This window comes from Panulirus ornatus, chromosome 7 (assembly GCF_036320965.1).
Source record: "Panulirus ornatus isolate Po-2019 chromosome 7, ASM3632096v1, whole genome shotgun sequence".
NCBI classification, from domain to species: Eukaryota; Metazoa; Arthropoda; class Malacostraca; order Decapoda; family Palinuridae; genus Panulirus; species Panulirus ornatus.
In genome coordinates this window covers 8,452,847-8,473,412 of record NC_092230.1, presented here as the reverse complement: position 1 = coordinate 8,473,412, position 20,566 = coordinate 8,452,847, and the positions used below count along the sequence as shown (strand labels likewise).

General features: G+C 48.2%; 1 protein-coding gene across 7 annotated transcripts in view; it reads left to right on the top strand.

The window, feature by feature from the left end:
* Daao1 (D-amino acid oxidase 1) overlaps nucleotides 1-20,566 on the top strand; it is a 77,905-nt gene that overhangs the window by 39,066 nt on the left and 18,273 nt on the right. For all 7 annotated transcript variants that reach the window (XM_071663236.1, XM_071663232.1, XM_071663231.1 and 4 more), the window contains exons 2-5: nucleotides 3,838-4,036; nucleotides 5,175-5,298; nucleotides 12,379-12,518; nucleotides 17,000-17,156. In XM_071663236.1, coding sequence (XP_071519337.1) covers nucleotides 3,843-4,036; nucleotides 5,175-5,298; nucleotides 12,379-12,518; nucleotides 17,000-17,156 — 615 coding nt within the window. In that variant the 5' untranslated portion in view covers nucleotides 3,838-3,842. The remainder of the gene's footprint in view (nucleotides 1-3,837; nucleotides 4,037-5,174; nucleotides 5,299-12,378; nucleotides 12,519-16,999; nucleotides 17,157-20,566) is intronic.

The following is a 20,566-nucleotide window of genomic DNA, read 5'->3' as shown; positions in this document are numbered from 1 at the left end:
GTTACTTTTTAATGACACAATCAAGAGAATTCGTCCAAAATCAATGAAATTCTCTCTCTCTCTCTCTCTCTCTCTCTCTCTCTCTCTCTCTCTCTCTCTCTCTCTTTACCTTTCTACACAGTTTGGGGGACAAGGGGTTCGCGTTACTGGGGGGGGGGTTCCATCTATTGGACTTTACATAAGACGCGATCATGCCGATAGACAGACACATGTTGGTCACATGTTGTGAGTTACATATGTGTCGAGTGTGATGTGTGAGGTGGGGAGAGAGTGTGTGTGTGTGTTTGGACTGAATGTCATCAACCTCTGCGTAGGAAAGACGCTAACTTGGGCCAGGGAAGGGAGCTTAACAGCCACCGCAATGGTGGTTCATTACGTCGATATCGTTAAGTACCTTTCGTGGTGTGTGTGTGTGTGTGTGTGTGTGTGTGTGTCAGTGTGTGTGTATCATTACTCTCCATGTGTTACGGGAGTGAGTCTCTTTTACACTCGTGTTTGCACTCACACATACGTATATGTGTGCGAGTTCTTGTATATATGTAACTATACGTGTGAGTGGTCTAGCTTGTGTGTGGATATCATCAAGTATCTATAGATAGCTTCATGTCTCGCTGTAGGACCTGATTTGAACATGAGAACAGCCGGCCACAATAAGCGTGTGAACACTCTTGCTATGTGGCCATAACGGAAACATTCTGCTCACAATTTTTCTCCTCCCAATTTCTCGATAGTCGAGCCTTAGTCCTGGTTTATTCATGTCTATTAAATAATTTATCTTTATTTTCGTAAGGGAGGTTGATATATCTTTTCTCTTTTTTCGAGAGAGAGATGATGTTATCTTTCTTCTTTTTTCTCTCGTAACACTGGGAAACGTATGAAGGAGGGAGGCTTGGGTGGTGAGCTGGTTGTTGAAAAGGTGGGGGGTGGGGAGGCTGCATTACCCTTCCATGGGATCTAGGTCAAGATGGCTTCTGCGGTGGGGAAACGCTCAGCTGACGACAGTTATAGACACACACACACACACACACACACACACACACACACACACACACACACACACACACACTGACAAAAATTAGTGAGACAAAAACCATACATAAAGACTCTCATCATTCCATTGTCTCTCTCGTAGACCAAGCAACTCACTCTGGTCCCCGTTTCTCCTCTAACTCCATCTTAGATGACTCTAACATTCCTTCACCCCCTGATGCTCCTCTTACTAATCCTATGCCTCTTCCCGTAATCTTATTTTGGACTGTCCGAAAAGCGCTTCTTTCTCTGGACACAAGCAAGGCTTATGGTCCTGATGGCATCCGTGTACTGAAAGCCTGTGCCTCTGGACTGGCTCCTGTGCTTGCTCGTCTGTTCCATTTCTCTTTAAAAATTAGACCTTTCCCTTCTCCTTGGACGCCTACGTTGATGCATCCCTTCCCTAAGAAGGGTGATCGAACGTTCTGACCCCTCTTAACTATCGTCCTATGGCTTTGACATCTGCCATTTCCAAAGTCCTTCACCCCCTCCTCATCTCCCATATCCTTTTGACATCTTGATATCTATGGCTTCCGTTAAGCAAGATCGACTGGTGATAGTCCTTCCTATCTCGCTTGATGTCTGGTCATCACACGGGAAAGATTTTGGGGAATCTTATGTCCTTGACATATCCAAAGCCTTTGACAGGTGGCATCAACTCTCATCTCTATATACCCATCTTTTGGCTTCCTTCCCTCACTTCGCTCCCTCTTATCTATCTTCCTCTCTGGCCGATCTATCTCCTTGGTTGTTGATACATCAGCCTCGTCCTTTCTCCATTAAGAGAGGTGTCCCTCAAGGTCCTGTCCTGTCTCCTACACGTTTTCTCTCCTTTTTATCAACAATTTCCTTTCATCTATAAATAACTAAATGAACTCATACACTGACGACTCACCACTGCATTTTTCCACATCTTTCAATTCTGTTCCTTCTCCTCTCATCCGATCTATATATATATCTTCGTGGGGTAGACGAAATCTGGTTATGTTTGATACCTCCAAGACTTACTTTCTGCCCAATTCTCTATTGAAAATTCCCCACTTCTTGACTTAGTGAACAAACTTGGTATTACTATAACACTCACACTATCTTAGAACCCCGCATTACGGAAATAGCTAAGTCTACCGCTATGAAACTTGAGAGTCGTGATGAGGTGTCGAAATATCTTTCCTTCAAAACAGTTGCTCCGTTTATACAAAGACTGATCCGTCTTTGTATGGAGTACTGCTCTCACATCTGGGGTGGTTCCAGCTCTGTATCCTTACTTGACAGAGTGGAGTCGAAAGCGATCCGACTTTTCACCTCTCCCAGGATAACTTCAAAACTTGACCCCCTTTTCCTACGCCGCAATGTTGCTTCATTTTCCCTCCTCTACAAGTATTACTTTAGTTTTTGCACCCGAGAGCTGGCTGCTTGTGTTTCCCCCCACCGTAAGGTAGACCATGCAATCTCCGGGAAGCTGATACGTCACAAGATTGCTGCTGGCAACTCAAGGGTGAGCCGTTTTGATACCTGTTTCTCTCGCTACATCTCGTAGCTTTGGAACTCTGTACGGTCATTTTAAGCGAGTTTTTTTTATTTCACATCCTCCAAAATTCATAAATGCTTTTCCTTTTCTCTTCTCTTTCTTTTCCATCACTATATTCATATTTCAATTAAGGCCTGGCCTTGAGGTGGACTTCTGTTCGTGACTGGAACCTTCAGCTTAAATATAAAGAATAATTCAGATACGCATAAACAATATAATGGTATTTCTTTGTGTCGAAGATGAACGCAAATACGCTTGACAGTCCACTTGCAGTGTCCAGACGTCCCTGGTGGATGGAAGGTAAAGTGCCGAGGGAGAGTGAGAGATGGCAAATGTCATACTTGGAAATTATGATGAACTACTGTCCAGGTTTTCTGACGAGTGCAGTCTGTGGAATGTTGGTAGAGGTACTCTGAAAGTCTGTGGAATATTGGTGGAGGTACTCTGAAAGTCTGTGGAATAGTGACAGAGGTACTCTGAAAGTCTGTGAAATGTTGGTAGAGGTACTCTGAAAGTTTGTGGAATATTGGTAGAGGTACTCTGAAAGTCTGTGGAATGTTGGTAGAGGTACTCTGAAAGTCTGTGAAATGTTGGTAGAGGTACTCTGAAACTCTGTGGAATATTGATAAGGCTGCTACGCTTCACCAAAGAAACTACCAAAGCGAGAAACAACTTGAAATCTCAAGATGATGTTCACATACAACAAACTTCTTCAATTAACTGTGAGGATCGGCTCTGCTGTGGACAAAATAGATGGGTTAGGTGGGCTGTGTGTATGTGGACTGCTAGATAGGATCCGACACTGTACCGCCACACAGGAGGTTGGTATAGAAGCTGCATAGGTTGGAATAAAGGATACGATCCTTTGACGTTAGGAAAATGATCTCAATATGGAACGGGACAAAGGATGTTGGACAGACGACCCTTCTCAAAAGTGGGTTGGGTTGACAGTAACATACCGCAAGGTTCGAGAACCCGGGACCAATGAAAAACGCTTCTCCTCTCCTTAACGGAGAAACTGAATATAAACAGATGCGAAAAGAAAAAGCAAAAAGCATTTCAAGTCTTTGCCGTGTCTTCGCTGTCGTGAACCATAACACACCATTTTCAGTTGCAGGATTCAATGGCTAGAAGCCATTGTACTCGAACACGTTGGTACAATTCTTAGGCATGAGGGTACCGCCAAAGGCCAGGCCTTTGTATATCCAAAAGGAATCGCACCTCCTTCAGTATCGGTCCGCCATGCTCAGGCCACTGACTCTCTTATCATCTGTTTGCAGTGCTCATGGCGTCCGTGTGCGTGGTGGGGGCGGGCGTGGTAGGTCTGACCACAGCCACGCTACTGCAGGAGGCGCTGCCGGACACGGCCTCCGTCACCCTCATCGCCGACAAATTCAAGAAGGACACCACCAGTGATGGCGCGGCCGGGATCTTCAGGCCAGGTCTCCAGTTCCAGGGGTCGTCAGCCCAGGTCACCAGGTGGGTAAGGGAACGGTCGCCTTCTGATCCAGAGAATCAGCAGGTCGTGAGTTTTCCACTATGTTGTGGTATTGTACAAGTGTATCATCAGCATAACTGATATGTGATATTTCTGTGGCTCTGTGGAACCGATCTCAGTAATGCATTGATTTGCACAATGGAGAGAAAAGGGGGGGATAAGGTCGTGAGTTTTCCCCCACTCTGTTGTGGTATTGTACAATAATAACTAATAATAATAACTAATAATAACTAATAGGTGATATTTCTGTGGCTCTGTAGAACCGATCTCAGTAATGCATTGATTAGCACAATGGAGAGAAAAGGGGGGGATAAGGTCGTGAGTTTTCCACTATGTTGTGGTATTGTACAATAAGGAGCACCAAGTAACATGCCTTTTAACTTCACTTTTGTAGCCTTGAAACAACACAGCTGACTTTCCCTCAAAGTCCAGTATCCACTTCAAGAGCCGGCCACCTATACCCATTTCTGCTAACTCGTATCACATAACTTGCCTATTGGCCATAACACAGTCAGCTTTTAGATCAAGCAAAGTGGTGTAATGATGCCTTCTGTCCCCAAGAACTATTATAGGAAAGTAGTGATGCAGTTGTGAACATTTTTGCTGTGTGTGTGAAACCATTCAGTGACATTATGTTCTCTGGTCGTGTGTAGTGATCTGATGAGCATCATCCTATCTCAAGTGTCCATTGGCAACTCTTTAGGGAGATGGAGGGCGAGAGAGTTCATCAAGTTTGACTGTTTTAGGTATGGGGTATAATTAGGCTCTTGGTCCATCATGAGGGACAGATAAGCCTGTGGCATAACTCATACAGATAATGGGTTACCAGGTGTACACACACACACACACACACACACACACACACACACACACACACACACACACACACGTCTTAGCCAGATTTCATCAAGTTTAGCTGTTTTAGGTATGGGGTATAATTAGGCTGGATAGATAACACCGTGGCATAACTCATACAGATAATGGGTTACCAGGTGTACACACACACACACAGACACACACACACACACACACACACACACAGACACACACACACACACGTCTTAGCAACAATCTGATGATGGTGTGTGGGGGCGTTCACCTCCCACATGTGTACGGCAGGCAGTGGCTGAGGGACTCGTACGGCTACTTCCACGACATCTCCACCTCTGAGGAGGCCTCCACGGCCGGGGTCAAGCCCATCTCCGGGTTCATCCTCTCCTCCAAGAACCCCAGCATCACGCGGGTGAGTACGGTAGTGCCCCGGGGGGTAGAGTATGGTGGTGCCCCTGGGGGAGAGTATGGTTGTGTAGTGGAGAGTATGGTGCTCTGGGGGAGAGTATGGTGGTGCCCCTGGGGGAGAGTATGGTGGCGCCCCGGGGGAGAGTATGGTGGTGCCCCGGGGGATGAGTATGGTGGTGCCCCTGGGGGAGAGTATGGTGGCGCCCCGGGGGGTGAGTATGGTGGTGTAGTGGAGAGTATGGTGGTGCCCCGGGGGGAGAGTATGGTGGTGCCCCTGGGGGTGAGTATGGTGGTGCCCCTGGGGGAGAGTATGGTGGTGCCCCGGGGGGTGAGTATGGTGGTGTAGTGGAGAGTATGGTGGTGCCCCGGGGGGAGAGTATGGTGGTGCCCCTGGGGGAGAGTATGGTGGCGCCCCGGGGGAGAGTATGGTGGTGCCCCGGGGGGAGAGTATGGTGGTGCCCCTGGGGGAGAGTATGGTGGTGTAGTGGAGAGTATGGTGCTCTGGGGGAGAGTATGGTGGTGCCCCGGGGGGTGAGTATGGTGGTGCCCCTGGGGGAGAGTATGGTAGTGCCCCGGGGGGTGAGTATGGTGGTGCCCCGGGGGTGAGTATGGTGGTGCCCCGGGGGGAGAGTATGGTGGTGTAGTGGAGAGTATGGTGCTCTGGGGGAGAGTATGGTGGTGCCCCTGGGGGAGAGTATGGTGGTGCCCCTGGGGAGAGTATGGTGGTGCCCGTGGGGTGAGTATGGTGGTGCCCCGGGGGGTGAGTATGGTGGTGCCCGAGGGAGAGTATGGTTGTGTAGTGGAGGAGTATGGTGCTCTGGGGGAGAGTATGGTGGTGCCCCGGGGGGTAGAGTATGGTGGTGCCCCTGGGGGAGAGTATGGTAGTGTAGTGAGTATGGTGCTCTAGGGGAGAGTATAGTGGTGCCCCTTGGGGAGAGTATGGTGGTGCCCCGGAGGGAGAGTATGGTGGTGCCCCTGGGGGAGAGTATGGTGGTGCCCCGGGGGGAGAGTATGGTGGTGTAGTGGAGAGTATGGTGCTCTGGGGGAGAGTATGGTGGTGCCCCTGGGTGAGTATGGTGGTGCCCCGGGGGGAGAGTATGGTGGTGCCCCTGGGGGAGAGTATGGTGGTGTAGTGGAGAGTATGGTGCTCTGGGTGAGAGTATGGTGGTGCCCCTGGTTGAGTATGGTGGTGCCGCGGGGGGTGAGTATGGTGGTGCCCCTGGGGGTGAGTATGGTGGTGCCCCTGGGGGTGAGTATGGTGGTGCCCCGGGGGGAGAGTATGGTGGTGTAGTGGAGAGTATGGTGCTCTGGGGGAGAGTATGGTGGTGCCCCTGGGGGAGAGTATGGTGGTGCCCCTGGGGGAGAGTATGGTGGTGCCCGTGGGGTGAGTATGGTGGTGCCCCGGGGGGTGAGTATGGTGGTGCCCCGAGGGAGAGTATGGTTGTGTAGTGGAGAGTATGGTGCTCTGGGGGAGAGTATGGTGGTGCCCCGGGGGGTAGAGTATGGTGGTGCCCCTGGGGGAGAGTATGGTGGTGCCCCGGGGGGTAGAGTATGGTGGTGCCCCTGGGGGAGAGTATGGTGGTGTAGTGGAGAGTATGGTGCTCTGGGGGAGAGTATGGTGGTGCCCCTGGGGAGAGTATGGTGGTGCCCCGGGGGGAGAGTATGGTGGTGCCCCGGGGGGAGAGTATGGTGGTGCCCCGGGGGAGTGTATGGTGGTGCCCCTGGGGGTGAGTATGGTGGTGCCCCGGGGGGTAGAGTATGGTGGTGCCCCTGGGGGTGAGTATGGTGGTGCCCCTGGGGAAGAGTATGGTGGTGCCCCGGGGGAGAGTATGGTGGTGTAGTGGAGAGTATGGTGCTCTGGGGGAGAGTATGGTGGTGCCCCGGGGGGTGAGTATGGTGGAGCCCCGTGGGGTGAGTATGGTGGTGCCCCGGGGGGAGAGTATGGTGGTGCCCCGGGGGGAGAGTATGGTGGTGCCCGTGGGGTGAGTATGGTGGTGCCCCGGGGGGTGAGTATGGTGGTGCCCCGGGGGGAGAGTATGGTGGTGCCCCGGGGGGAGAGTATGGTGGTGTAGTGGAGAGTATGGTGCTCTGGGGGAGAGTATGGTGGTGCCCCGTGGGGTGAGTATGGTGGTGCCCCGGGGGGTGAGTATGGTGGTGCCCCGGGGGGGAGAGTATGGTGGTGCCCCTGGGGGTGAGTATGGTGGTGCCCCGGGGGGAGAGTATGGTGGTGTAGTGGAGAGTATGGTGCTCTGGGGGAGAGTATGGTGGTGCCCATGGGGGAGAGTATGGTGGTGCCCCTGGGGGAGAGTATGGTGGTGCCCGTGGGGTGAGTATGGTGGTGCCCCGGGGGGAGAGTATGGTGGTGCCCCGAGGGAGAGTATGGTTGTGTAGTGGAGAGTATGGTGCTCTGGGGGAGAGTATGGTGGTGCCCCGGGGGGTAGAGTATGGTGGTGCCCCTGGGGGAGAGTATGGTGGTGTAGTGGAGAGTATGGTGCTCTGGGGGAGAATATGGTGGTGCCCCTGGGGGAGAGTATGGTGGTGCCCCGGGGGGTGAGTATGGTGGTGCCCCGGGGGGAGAGTATGGTTGTGTAGTGGAGTATGGTGCTCTGGGGGAGAGTATGGTGGTGCCCCTGGGTGAGTATGGTGGTGCCCCGGGGGGTGAGTATGGTGGTGCCCCTGGGGGAGAGAATGGTGGTGCCCCTGGGGGAGAGTATGGTTGTGCCCCTGGGGGAGAGTATGGTGGTGCCCCGGGGGGTGAGTATGGTGGTGCCCCGGGGTGAGTATGGTGGTGTAGTGGAGAGTATGGTGGTGCCCCGGGGGGTGAGCATGGTGGTGCCCCGGGGGGTGAGCATGGTGGTGCCCCGGGGGGTGAGTATGGTGGTGCCCCGGGGGGTGAGTATGGTGGTGCCCCGGGGAGTGAGTATGGTGGTGCCCCGGGGGGAGAGTATGGTTGTGTAGTGGAGAGTATGGTGCTCTGGGGGAGAGTATGGTGGTGCCCCTGGGTGAGTATGGTGGTGCCCCTGGGGTGAGTATGGTGGTGCCCCTGGGGGAGAGAATGGTGGTGCCCCTGGGGGAGAGTATGGTGGTGCCCCTGGGGGAGAGTATGGTGGTGCCCCGGGGGGTGAGTATGGTGGTGCCCCGGGGGTGAGTATGGTGGTGTAGTGGAGAGTATGGTGGTGCCCCGGGGGTGAGAATGGTGGTGCCCCGGGGGGAGAGTATGGTGGTGCACCGGGGGGTGAGTATGGTGGTGCCCCTGGGGGTGAGTATGGTGGTGCCCCGGGGGGAGAGTATGGTAGTGCCCCGGGGGGAGAGTATGGTAGTGCCCCGGGGGGAGAGTATGGTGGTGCCCCTGTGGGTGAGTATGGTGGTGCCCCGGGGGGGTGAGTATGGTGGTGCCCCTGGGGGTGAGTATGGTGGTGCCCCGGGGGGAGAGTATGGTGGTGGCCCGGGGGGAGAGTATGGTGGTGCCCCGGGGGGTGAGTATGGTGGTGCCCCTGGGGGTGAGTATGGTAGTGCCCCGGGGGGAGAGTATGGTGGTGCCGCGGGGGGGGTGAGTATGGTGGTGCCCCTGGGGTGAGTATGGTGGTGCCCCTGAGGGTGAGTATGGTGGTCTGGGTGAGAGTATGGTGGTGCCCCGGGGGTGAGATATGGTGGTGCCTGAGGGAGAGTAAGGTGGTGCCCGGGGGGTGAGTATGGTGGTGTAGTGGGCGTATGGTGGGGAGAGTATGGAGGGAAACAAGAGGAAGAGTATGGTGGTGCCCGGGGGTGTAGAGTATGGTGTAGGGGAGTATGGTGTTAGGGGAGAGTAGGGTGGTGCTCTGGGGAGAGTATGTGATGTAGTGGGGTATGGTGCTCTGGAGGTTGGAGTAGGGAGGTGGTGCTTAGGGGAGAGTATGGTGTCTAGGGGAGTGCTGCTGGGGGAGAGTATGGTGCTCTAGGGAAGAGTATGGTGCTCTAGGGGAGAGTATGGTGCTCTAGGGGAGAGTATGGTGCTAGGGGAGAGTATGGTGCTCTGGGGGAGAGTATGGTGCTCTGGGGGAGGGTATGGTGCTCTGGGGGAGGGTATGGTGCTAGGAAGAGTATGGGTGGCTGGTAGGGGAGAGTATGGTGGTGCAGTGGAGAGTATAGTGCTCTAGGGGAGAGTATGGAGCTCTAGAGGAGAGTATGGTGATCTGGGGGAGAGTATGGTGCTCTAGGGGAGAGTATGGTGCTCTAGGGGAGAGTCTGGTGCTCTAGGGGAGAGCATGGTGCTCTAGGGGAGAGTCTGGCGCTCTAGGAGAGAGCATGGTAGTGTAGTGGAGAGTATGGTGCCCTGGGAGAGAGTATGGTGCTCTAGGGGAGAGTATGGTGCTCTAGGGGAGAGCATGGTGGTCTTGAGTGAGAGCACAGTGGTCTATGTGAGAAGCACGATCGATCAGTATCAACACCAATACCGAACCTAAAGTTATAAACATTCACTTTTTTACCCCCACTGTTCATGTGGGTACGATTCCCAGATGTAACTGTGCCTTTTGAGGCTTTTTTGACATATTCCATGGAGTTAGATCCCCTCCCAGATGGGACTGTGCTTTTTAAGGTTTTTTTTAACATATTCCATGGAGTTAGAGCCCTTCCCAGATGTGACTATGCTTTTTAAGGTTTTTTTAACATATTCCATGGAGTTAGATCCCCTCCCAGATGTGACTATGCTTTTTAAGGTTTTTTTTTACATATTCCATGGAGTTAGATCCCCTCCCAGATGTGACTGTGCTTTTTAAGGTTTTTTTTACATATTCCATGGAGTTAGATCCCCTCCCAGATGTGACTGTGTTTTTTAAGGTTTTTTTTAACATATTCCATGGAGTTAGATCCCCTCCCAGATGTGACTGTGCTTTTTGAGGCTTTTTTTACATATTCCATGGAGTTAGATCCCCTTCCAGATGTGACTGTGCTTTTTAAGGTTTTTTCTTACATATTCCATGGAGTTAGATCCCCCACTTGTGAGTTTATATGTACAGCTAAAGACCTTCAATGGGGATCCAACTCCCTCAGGACTCCATTCCAAAAGAGGAATAACAAATGACTGACGAGCTTCCAGATTACGTTCTAAGGCTACTTGTGGCCGAATGTTGTGGCATTTAATCCCCTATTATGAGATCATAGTTACATTATGGGGATCATAGATACATTATATGGGATCATAGTTACATTATGGGGACCATAGTTACATTATGGGGATCATAGTTACATTATGGGGATCATAGTTACATTATGGGGATCATAGTTACATTATGGGGATCTTAGTTACATTATGGTGATCATAGTTACATTATGGGGACCATAGTTACATTATGGGGATCATAGTTACATTATGGTGATCATAGTTACATTATGGTGATCATAGTTACATTATGGGGACCATAGTTACATTATGGGGACCATAGTTACATTATGGGGATCTTAGTTACATTATGGGGATTATAGTTACATTATGGGGATCTTAGTTACATTATGGGGATCATAGTTACATTATGGGGATCATAATTACATTATGGGATCATAGTTACATTATGGGGATCATAGTTACATTATGGTGATCATAGTTACATTATGGGGACCATAGTTACATTATGGGGATTATAGTTACATTATGGGATCATAGTTACATTATGGGGATTATAGTTACATTATGGGGATTATAGTTACATTATGGGGATCATAGTTACATTATGGGGATCATAGTTACATTATGGGGATCATAGTTACATTATGGGGACCATAGTTACATTATGGGGACCATAGTTACATTATGGGGATCATAGTTACATTATGGGGATTATAGTTACATTATGGGGATCATAGTTACATTATGGGGATTATAGTTACATTATGGGGATCATAGTTACATTATGGGGATCATAGTTACATTATGGGGACCATAGTTACATTATGGGGATCATAATTACATTATGGGATCATAGTTACATTATGGGGATTATAGTTACATTATGGGGATCATAGTTACATTATGGGGATCATAGTTACATTATGGGGATTATAGTTACATTATGGGGATCATAGTTACATTATGGGGATCATAGTTACATTATGGGGATCATAGTTACATTATGGGGATCATAGTTACATTATGGGGATCATAGTTACATTATGGGGATCATAGTTACATTATGGGGACCATAGTTACATTATGGGGATCATAGTTACATTATAGGGACCATAGTTACATTATGGGGATCTTAGTTACATTATGGGGATCATAGTTACATTATGGGGATCTTAGTTACATTATGGGGATCTTAGTTACATTATGGGCACCATAGTTATATTATGGGGATCATAGTTACATTATGAGGATCTTAGTTACATTATGGGCACCATAGTTATATTATGGGGATCATAGTTACATTATGGGCACCATAGTTATATTATGGGGATCATAGTTACATTATGGGGATCATAATTACATTATGGGAATCATAGTTACATTATGGGGATCATAGTTACATTATGGGGATCATAGTTACATTATGGGGATCATAATTACATTATGGGGATCATAGTTACATTATGGGGATCATAATTACATTATGGGGATCATAGTTACATTATGGGGATCATAGTTACATTATGGGGATCATAATTACATTATGGGCACCAAAGTAACATCATGAGGATCATAATTACATTATGGCCACCAAAGTTACATTATGAGGATCATAATTACATTATGGCCACCAAAGTTACATTATGAGGATCATAATTACATTATGGCCACCAAAGTTACATTATGAGGATCATAATTACATTATGGCCACCATAGTTACATTATGAGGATCATAATTACATTATGGCCACCAAAGTTACATTATGAGGATCATAATTACATTATGGCCACCATAGTTACATTATGAGGATCATAATTACATTATAGGCACCATAGTTACATTATGGGGATCATAATTACATTATGGGGATCATAATTACATTATGGGGATCATAGTCACAAAGCTGAGAGATTAGGTCGTACTTGTGATGGCTCATGTGTGTGAGCGTACGTTTGCCTGAAGCCTCTCGACCCCGGCAGAACCCGCTGCTGGAGCCGCTGGTGCCCGAGTACCGCATGTGCACCGACCAAGAACTTCAGCTTTTCGACTACAAGTACGGCTGCTACTTCACCACACTGATGACCGAGTGCCGCCGCTTCCTTCCCTACCTCACCGACCAGTGAGTAGCTTAGTACTCTACCTACCTCACCGACCAGTGAGTAGCTTAGTACTCTACCTACCTCACCGACCAGTGAGTAGCTTATCATAGTACTCTACCTACCTCACCGACCAGTGAGTAGCTTAGTACTCTACCTACCTCACCGACCAGTGAGTAGCTTAGTACTCTACCTACCTCACCGACCAGTGAGTAGCCTAGTACTCTACCTACCTCACCGACCAGTGAGTAGCTTATCATAGTACTCTACCTACCTCACCGACCAGTGAGTAGCTTAGTACTCTACCTCACCGACCAGTGAGTAGCATAGTACTCTACCTACCTCACCGACCAGTGAGTAGCTGATCATAGTACTCTACCTACCTCAAGGCCAGTGAGTAGCTTATCATAGTACTCTACCTACCTCAAGGCCAGTGAGTAGCTTAGTACTCTACCTACCTCACCGACCAGTGAGTAGCTTAGTACTCTACCTACCTCACCGACCAGTGAGTAGCTGATCATAGTACTCTACCTACCTCACCGACCAGTGAGTAGCTTAGTACTCTACCTACCTCACCGACCAGTGAGTAGCTGATCATAGTACTCTACCTACCTCACCGACCAGTGAGTAGCTGATCATAGTACTCTACCTACCTCACCGACCAGTGAGTAGCTTATCATAGTACTCTACCTACCTTACCGACCAGTGTTATTCCGCATCAACAAGCAGGGCCAGAACTACCCTTCTCGATCGATCCCAAGATATAGTTTCTCAAAGCCCCCTAGACTCTCACACGGAAGGAGTGCGAATGATTGGGAGATGTATAAGAGAAAACGGCAGGAGGTCAAGAGGACGGTACAGGGGATGAAAAAGAAGGCAAATGAGAGTTGAGGTGAGTGACCATTGTAGACTTTGGTAGACTTTAGGGAGATTAAGAAGTTTTGGAAGGAAATTGATAATGTAAGAAACAAGGAAACAGATGAGAACATCGGTGTAGGTGGCAAATGGGAAAGTGATAACAGGTGGAGTATTTTGAAGGACTGTTGAGTGTATGTAATGAAAGGGTGGCAGATGTAGGAAGTTTAGGACGGGGTGGTGTGCGAAGTGATAGTCATGGAGAGTGGTCTGGTGAAGAGAAAAGAGGTGGTGAAAGCCTTACGTAAAATGAAATGTGGCAAGGCGGCTAGAGTGGATGATACTGTAGTCGAGTTTCTTAAGAATGGTAGTGACTGTGTTGTTGAGTGGTTAGGGGTAGGATTTTTAGTGTTTTTTGAAGTGCGTGAGGACCGGCATAATGCACGTATAAGGAAAGAGGTGATTGTTCAAAGTGCAGAGGTATGAGTTTGTTGAGTGTACCTGGTCAGTTGTATGAGAGTGGTGATTGCGAGGTTGAAGGCACGTACAGAGCATCAGATGGGGGAAGGGACTATGTAGTTTCAGAAGTGATAAAGGATGAGTGGATTAGGTGTTTGCTTTAAAGAATTTGTATGAGAAATACTTAGAGAAACAGGATTTGTATGTGGCAATTATGGATCTGCATATGATAGGGTTGATAGAGATGCCTTGTGGAAGGTCTTAAGAATGTGTTAGTTCCCACACTTAACGAGGGAGGAAAACTGCTAGAAACAGTGAAAAGTTTTCAGTAAGGGTGTAAGACGTGTACGAGCAGGAGGAGAGGAGTATTCCAAGTGAAGGTCGGTGTGCGGAAGGGGTGTGTGATGTCGCCATGGCTATTCAATTTGCTTATGGACGAGGTGGTGAGGAAGGGAAATGAAAGAGTCTTGGAGACAGGGGTGAGATTATAGCCTGGAGAAGATGAGAAGGGAGTCAGCTGTTGTTTGCTGATGACACAGCACTGGTAGCATATTCGAGTGAGAAACTGCAGAGGTTGACGTGTGGAAGAGTGTCTGAAAGGAGAAAGTTGGGAATAAATGTGAATAAAAGAAAGGTTATTACATTCAGCAGGGTTGAGGGACAAGTTAGTTGGGGCTGTCAGTTTCAATGGAGAAAATCTGGAGAAAGTGACGTGCTCCAGGTGCCCGAGAGTGGATATGGCAGCGAATGAAACCATGGAAGAGGAAGTGAGTCATGGGGTTGGTGAGGGGGCGAAGGGCTTCCTAACATCGAAGATATATGGAAAGAAAGGACGTTATCTGTGGGGCAAACATGGATATATTCTAAGGTGTATAGTCCCAACGATTTTATATGGTTGCGAGGCATGGGCTATAGAAAGGCTTGTGCGGAGGAGGGTGGATGTGTTGGAAGTGAAATGTTTGAGGACAATATGTGGTGTGAGGTGGTATGATCGAGTAAGCAATGAAAGGGTAAGAGATGCGTGTGTTAATAAAAGAGTGTGGTTGAGAGAGTAGAAGAGGGTGTGTTGAAATGGTTTGGACATATGAAGAGAAGGAGTGAGGAGAGGTTGATAAAGAAGATATATGTGCCAGAAGCGGAGGAAACAAGAAGGAAGCTATCAAATTGGAGATAGAAGGATGGATTCACTTTCACTGCATGTTCAGGCCCCGATCGCTCAAAATCTTCTTCACTCCATCCTTCCACCTCCAATTTGGTCTCCCACTTCTCCTCGTTCCCTCCACCTCTGACACATATATCCTCATTGTCAATCTTTCCTCACTCATTCTCTCCATGTGACCAAATCATTTCAAAACACCCTCTTCTGCTCTCTTAACCACATTCATTTTATTACCACACATCACTCTTACCCTTTCATTACTTACTCGATCAAACCACCTCACACCACATATTGTCCTCAAACATCTCTTCAGCACATCCACCCTCATCCGCACAACTCTATCTATAGTCCACGCCTCGCAACCATATAACATTATTGGAACCACTATTCCTTCAAACATACCCATTTTTGCTTTCCGAGATCATGTTCTCGCCTTCCATACATTTTTCAACGCTCCCAGAACCTTCATCCCCTCCTCCACCCTGTGACTCACTTCCGCTTTCATGGTTTCATCCGCTGCCAAATCCACTCCCAGATATCTAGAACACTGCACTTCCTCCAGTTTTTCTCCATTCAAACTTACCTCCCACTTGACTTGTCCCACAACCTTACTGTACCTAATAACCTTCCTTTTATTCACATTTACTCTCAGCTTTCTTCTTTCACACACTTTACCAAACTCAGTCACCAGCTTCTGCCGTTTCTCATCCAAATCAGCCACCAGCGATGTATCATCAGCGAACAACAACTGACTCACTTCCCAAGTATATATATATATATATATATATATATATATATATATATATATATATATATACATACGATTTATAAAGACTAGGTTTTTCTCCATGGAGTTGTTCCCATTTATTCTCATTGTAAACCTACCCTCCCACCCCATCTCACTTATCTTTTAACAGTTTTCTTTTCGCTACTGCTGCTTCTCTTCTTCGTAGTGTGCACTGTCACTCCCAGGTAGAGTGTGTTATGGCAGGTCTCGACCGCTAAAACCTCGCGTCCCTCCACTGGCTAGGCCACACGCCCTCCGCTGGCTAGGCCACACGCCCTCCACTGGCTAGGCCACACGCCCTCCACTGGCTAGGCTACACGGCCTCCGCTGTCTAGGCCACACGCCCTCCGCTGGCTAGGCCACACGCCCTCCACTGGCTATGCCACACGCCCTCCACTGGCTAGGCCACACGCCCTCCGCTGTCTAGGCCACACGCTCTCTTACAGGCCATTAGGTACGCCCTACACACGTATTGTCAGCCTTGGCAAACCATGGAGTGGACAATTTGAGGTCTGCTTCTTCCCTTCCATGGCTAAGCTGTAGAGCCGTCCCATCGGTCTAAACCCCCAGCAGAGAGAGAGAGAGATAAGAATGATAACGATGATAGCCATAGCAACAACAAATCAGGTAGGAGCAACACCAAGAACAACAACAACAAAAGGCACAATTTTCATGTACACTGCACCTCGCCACCAGCGCCCGCTGTTGTTCTCTCTCTCTCTCTCTCTCTCTCTCTCTCTCTCTCTCTCTCTCTCTCTCTCTCTCTCTCTCTCTCTATCTATCTATCTATCTATCTATCTACCCATGTACCAATCCTGGTACGTCCCTATTCTATTACAGATTGAGCAGCCGCTCTCTATCTATCTATCTATCTATCCATCTACCAACCCTGGTACGTCTCTATTCTATTACAGATTGAGCAGCCGCTCTCTATCTATCTATCTATCTATCTACCCATCTAGCAATCTTGGTACGTCCCTATTCTATTACAGATTCAGCAGCCGCTCTCTGTCTATCTATCCATCTATCTATCTATCTACCTATCTACCAATCCTGGTACGTCTCTATTCTATTACAGATTCAGCAGCCGCTCTCTGTCTATCTATCTATCTATCTATCTACCTATCTACCAATCCTGGTACGTCCCTATTCTATTACAGATTCAACAGCCGCTCTCTCTCTCTCTCTATCCATCTATCTATCTACCCATCTACCAATCCTCGTACGTCTCTATTCTATTACAGATTCAGCAGCCGGGGAGGCCGGGTCATTGAGCGTCACTTGGAGAGTCTGGAGCAACTTGCCGGCCACTTCGACGTCGTGTGTAACTGCACCGGCTACGGGGCCAGGGACCTCTGCGCTGACCTGAGTGTGACCCCCATACGCGGCCAGGTCTTCAAGGTCAGCTCTAGCCTCACCTAGGCCATGCGTTCGGTCACACACCAGGTGTGACCTCATCTCTCTCTCTCTCTCTTTTGACAAGTCACACCTCCAGCCACATTGAACAACCCATAAGATGCCGATGTATGGTCACGACCCACTGTGGTATGTGCCCTGGCGAAATGCATTACCACTTGAAATCCATTTATCATTACGTATCGTAAGATCTCGTTTTTTTTCTTATAGGGCTGCTGCAACTTCAGGGGTTTGCGCTCCACGCAGGAGCAGGGAAATTAAGGAACCCTTTTAGGGCAAGATCCTCGAAGAGATTGTACTCTTTAGTGTCTAAAGCCAAAGGTGACCTCCAACTCGCGGTGTAACCAATTGCAAGGCGAGTTCGATAACACCTTACACACACACACACACATATATATATATATTTGTATATATATATATATATATATATATATATATATATATATATATATATATATATATAATTTTTTTTTTTTTTTTTTTTATTCTTTGTCGCTGTCTCCCGCGTTTGCGAGGTAGCGCAAGGAAACAGACGAAAGAAATGGCCCAACCCCCCCCCCCATACACATGTATATACATACACGTCCACACACGCAAATATACATACCTACACAGCTTTCCATGGTTTACCCCAGACGCTTCACATGCCCTGATTCAATCCACTGACAGCACGTCAACCCCGTTATACCACATCGATCCAATTCACTCTATTCCTTGCCCTCCTTTCACCCTCCTGCATGTTCAGGCCCCGATCACACAAAATCTTTTTCACTCCATCTTTCCACCTCCAATTTGGTCTCCCACTTCTCCTCGTTCCCTCCACCTCCGACACATATATCCTCTTGGTCAATCTTTCCTCACTCATTCTCTCCATGTGCCCAAACCATTTCAAAACACCCTCTTCTGCTCTCTCAACCACGCTCTTTTTATTTCCACACATCTCTCTTACCCTTACGTTACTTACTCGATCAAACCACCTCACACCACACATTGTCCTCAAACATCTCATTTCCAGCACATCCACCCTCCTGCGCACAACTCTATCCATAGCCCACGCCTCGCAACCATACAAAATTGTTGGAACCACTATTCCTTCAAATATACCAATTTTTGCTTTCCGAGATAATGTTCTCGACTTCCACACATTCTTCAAGGCTCCCAGGATTTTCGCCCCCTCCCCCACCCTATGATCCACTTCCGCTTCCATGGTTCCATCCGCTGCCAGATCCACTCCCAGATATCTAAAACACTTTACTTCCTCCAGTTTTTCTCCATTCAAACTTACCTCCCAATTGACTTGACCCTCAACCCTACTGTACCTAATAACCTTGCTCTTATTCACATTTACTCTTAACTTTCTTCTTTCACACACTTTACCAAACTCAGTCACCAGCTTCTGCAGTTTCTCACATGAATCAGCCACCAGCGCTGCATCATCAGCGAACAACAACTGACTCACTTCCCAAGCTCTCTCATCCACAACAGACTTCATACTTGCCCCTCTTTCCAAAACTCTTGCATTCACCTCCCTAACAACCACATCCATAAACAAATTAAACAACCATGGAGACATCACACACCCCTGCCGCAAACCTACATTCACTGAGAACCAATCACTTTCCTCTCTTCCTACACGTACACATGCCTTACATCCTCGATAAAAACTTTTCACTGCTTCTAACAACTTGCCTCCCGCACCATATATATATATATATATCATACAAACCTCCAACAGCCAGGATCGAACCCGGAACCCCTGTGCCACAGGCGGGAATGCTACCGCTAGGCTATGGGCCACCCCGCCACACATGAAATAACATCCCCCTCCTCCCGCATGTGCGCAAGGTAGCGCTAGGAAAAAATAACAAAGGCCACATTCGTTCACACTCAGTCTCCAGCTGTCGTGTATAATGCACCGAAACCACAGCTCCCTTTCCACATCCAGGCCCCACACAACTTTCCATGGTTTACCCCAGACGCTTCACATGCCCTGGTTCAATCCAGTGACAGCACGTCGACCCCGGTATACCACATCGTTCCAATTCACTCTACTCCTTGCACGCCTTTCACCCTCCTGCATGTTCAGGCCCCGATCACTCAGAATCTTTTTCACTCCATCTTTCCACCTCTAATTTGGTCTCCCACTTCTCCTCGTTCCCTCCACCTCTGACACACATCCTCTTTGTCAATCTTCCCTCACTCATTCTCTCGATATGTCCAAACCATTTCATCACACCCACTTCTGTTCTCTCAACCACACTTTTTTACCACACATCTCTCTTACCCTTCAATCACTTACTCGATCCAACCACCTCACATCACATACTGTCCTCAAACATTTAATTTCCTACACATCCACCCTCCTCCGCACAACTTGTCTGTAGCTCATGCCTCTCAACCACATAATATTGTTAGAACGACTATTCCCTTAAGCATATCCCATTTTTTCCCTCCAAGATATCGTTTCCTTTCCACGTATTCTTCAGCGCATCCAGAACCTTCGCCCCCTCCCCCACCTATGACTCACTTCCGCTTCCAGGGTTCCATTCTCTCCCGTATTCTCTCTCAGGTTAGATATCTAAACGCATTACTTCCTCCATTTTTTTCCCCATTCAAGCTCACCTCGAGTGGCCTTTCCCTTAACCCTGCTATACCTGATAACCATGCTATTATTCACGTTACTCTCACCTTTCTCCTTTCACACACTCTTCCAAACTCAGTCACCAGCTTCTGCAGTTTCTCACACGAATCCGCCACCAGTACTGTCTCATCAGCATACAAAACTGACCTACTTCCCAGGCTCTCTCAATCCTGCACAGACTGTAATGCTCTGTGCATACTACCACCCCTCTCAGTCACCATTCTTCCTATAATCAATCAGGTATACTCAACAAAATTACGGTTTATGATAATTCGAACATTCACTTGCTCTATCCACATGTTGCTGCCAGTCCTCAGGCACCTCAACTTGTGTCTCGTCATACACAGTGAAAAAAAAAAAACACCTGACGACCCAATCAACAACAGAGTCAACCCTTCACCCAGGAAATACAACTACAGTCCCATGCACTGCAGCCACTTGGTCACACACACACACCACTTTATAAAAGGCTTTCGCCAACACACGTCTTTCCAATGAAAACCAAACCGCTCGCCACAACTCTCGTTCCTCACACTCATCACACTTCACCTTGCTCCTCCAAAATGCCCTACATAATATATGAAGTTATTAATTATATTATACTGGCTTCCCAGATTTTAAGAGTCTGGTTTCCTTCAAACTAACAGCTCACGAGCCATTGACACAGTATCTTGCTCCCCTTGCTTAAGTTAACGTAGATTCTTATATAACGTTACGTTGAGTAGAAAGATAAGCCTCATCATTAAGATAACGT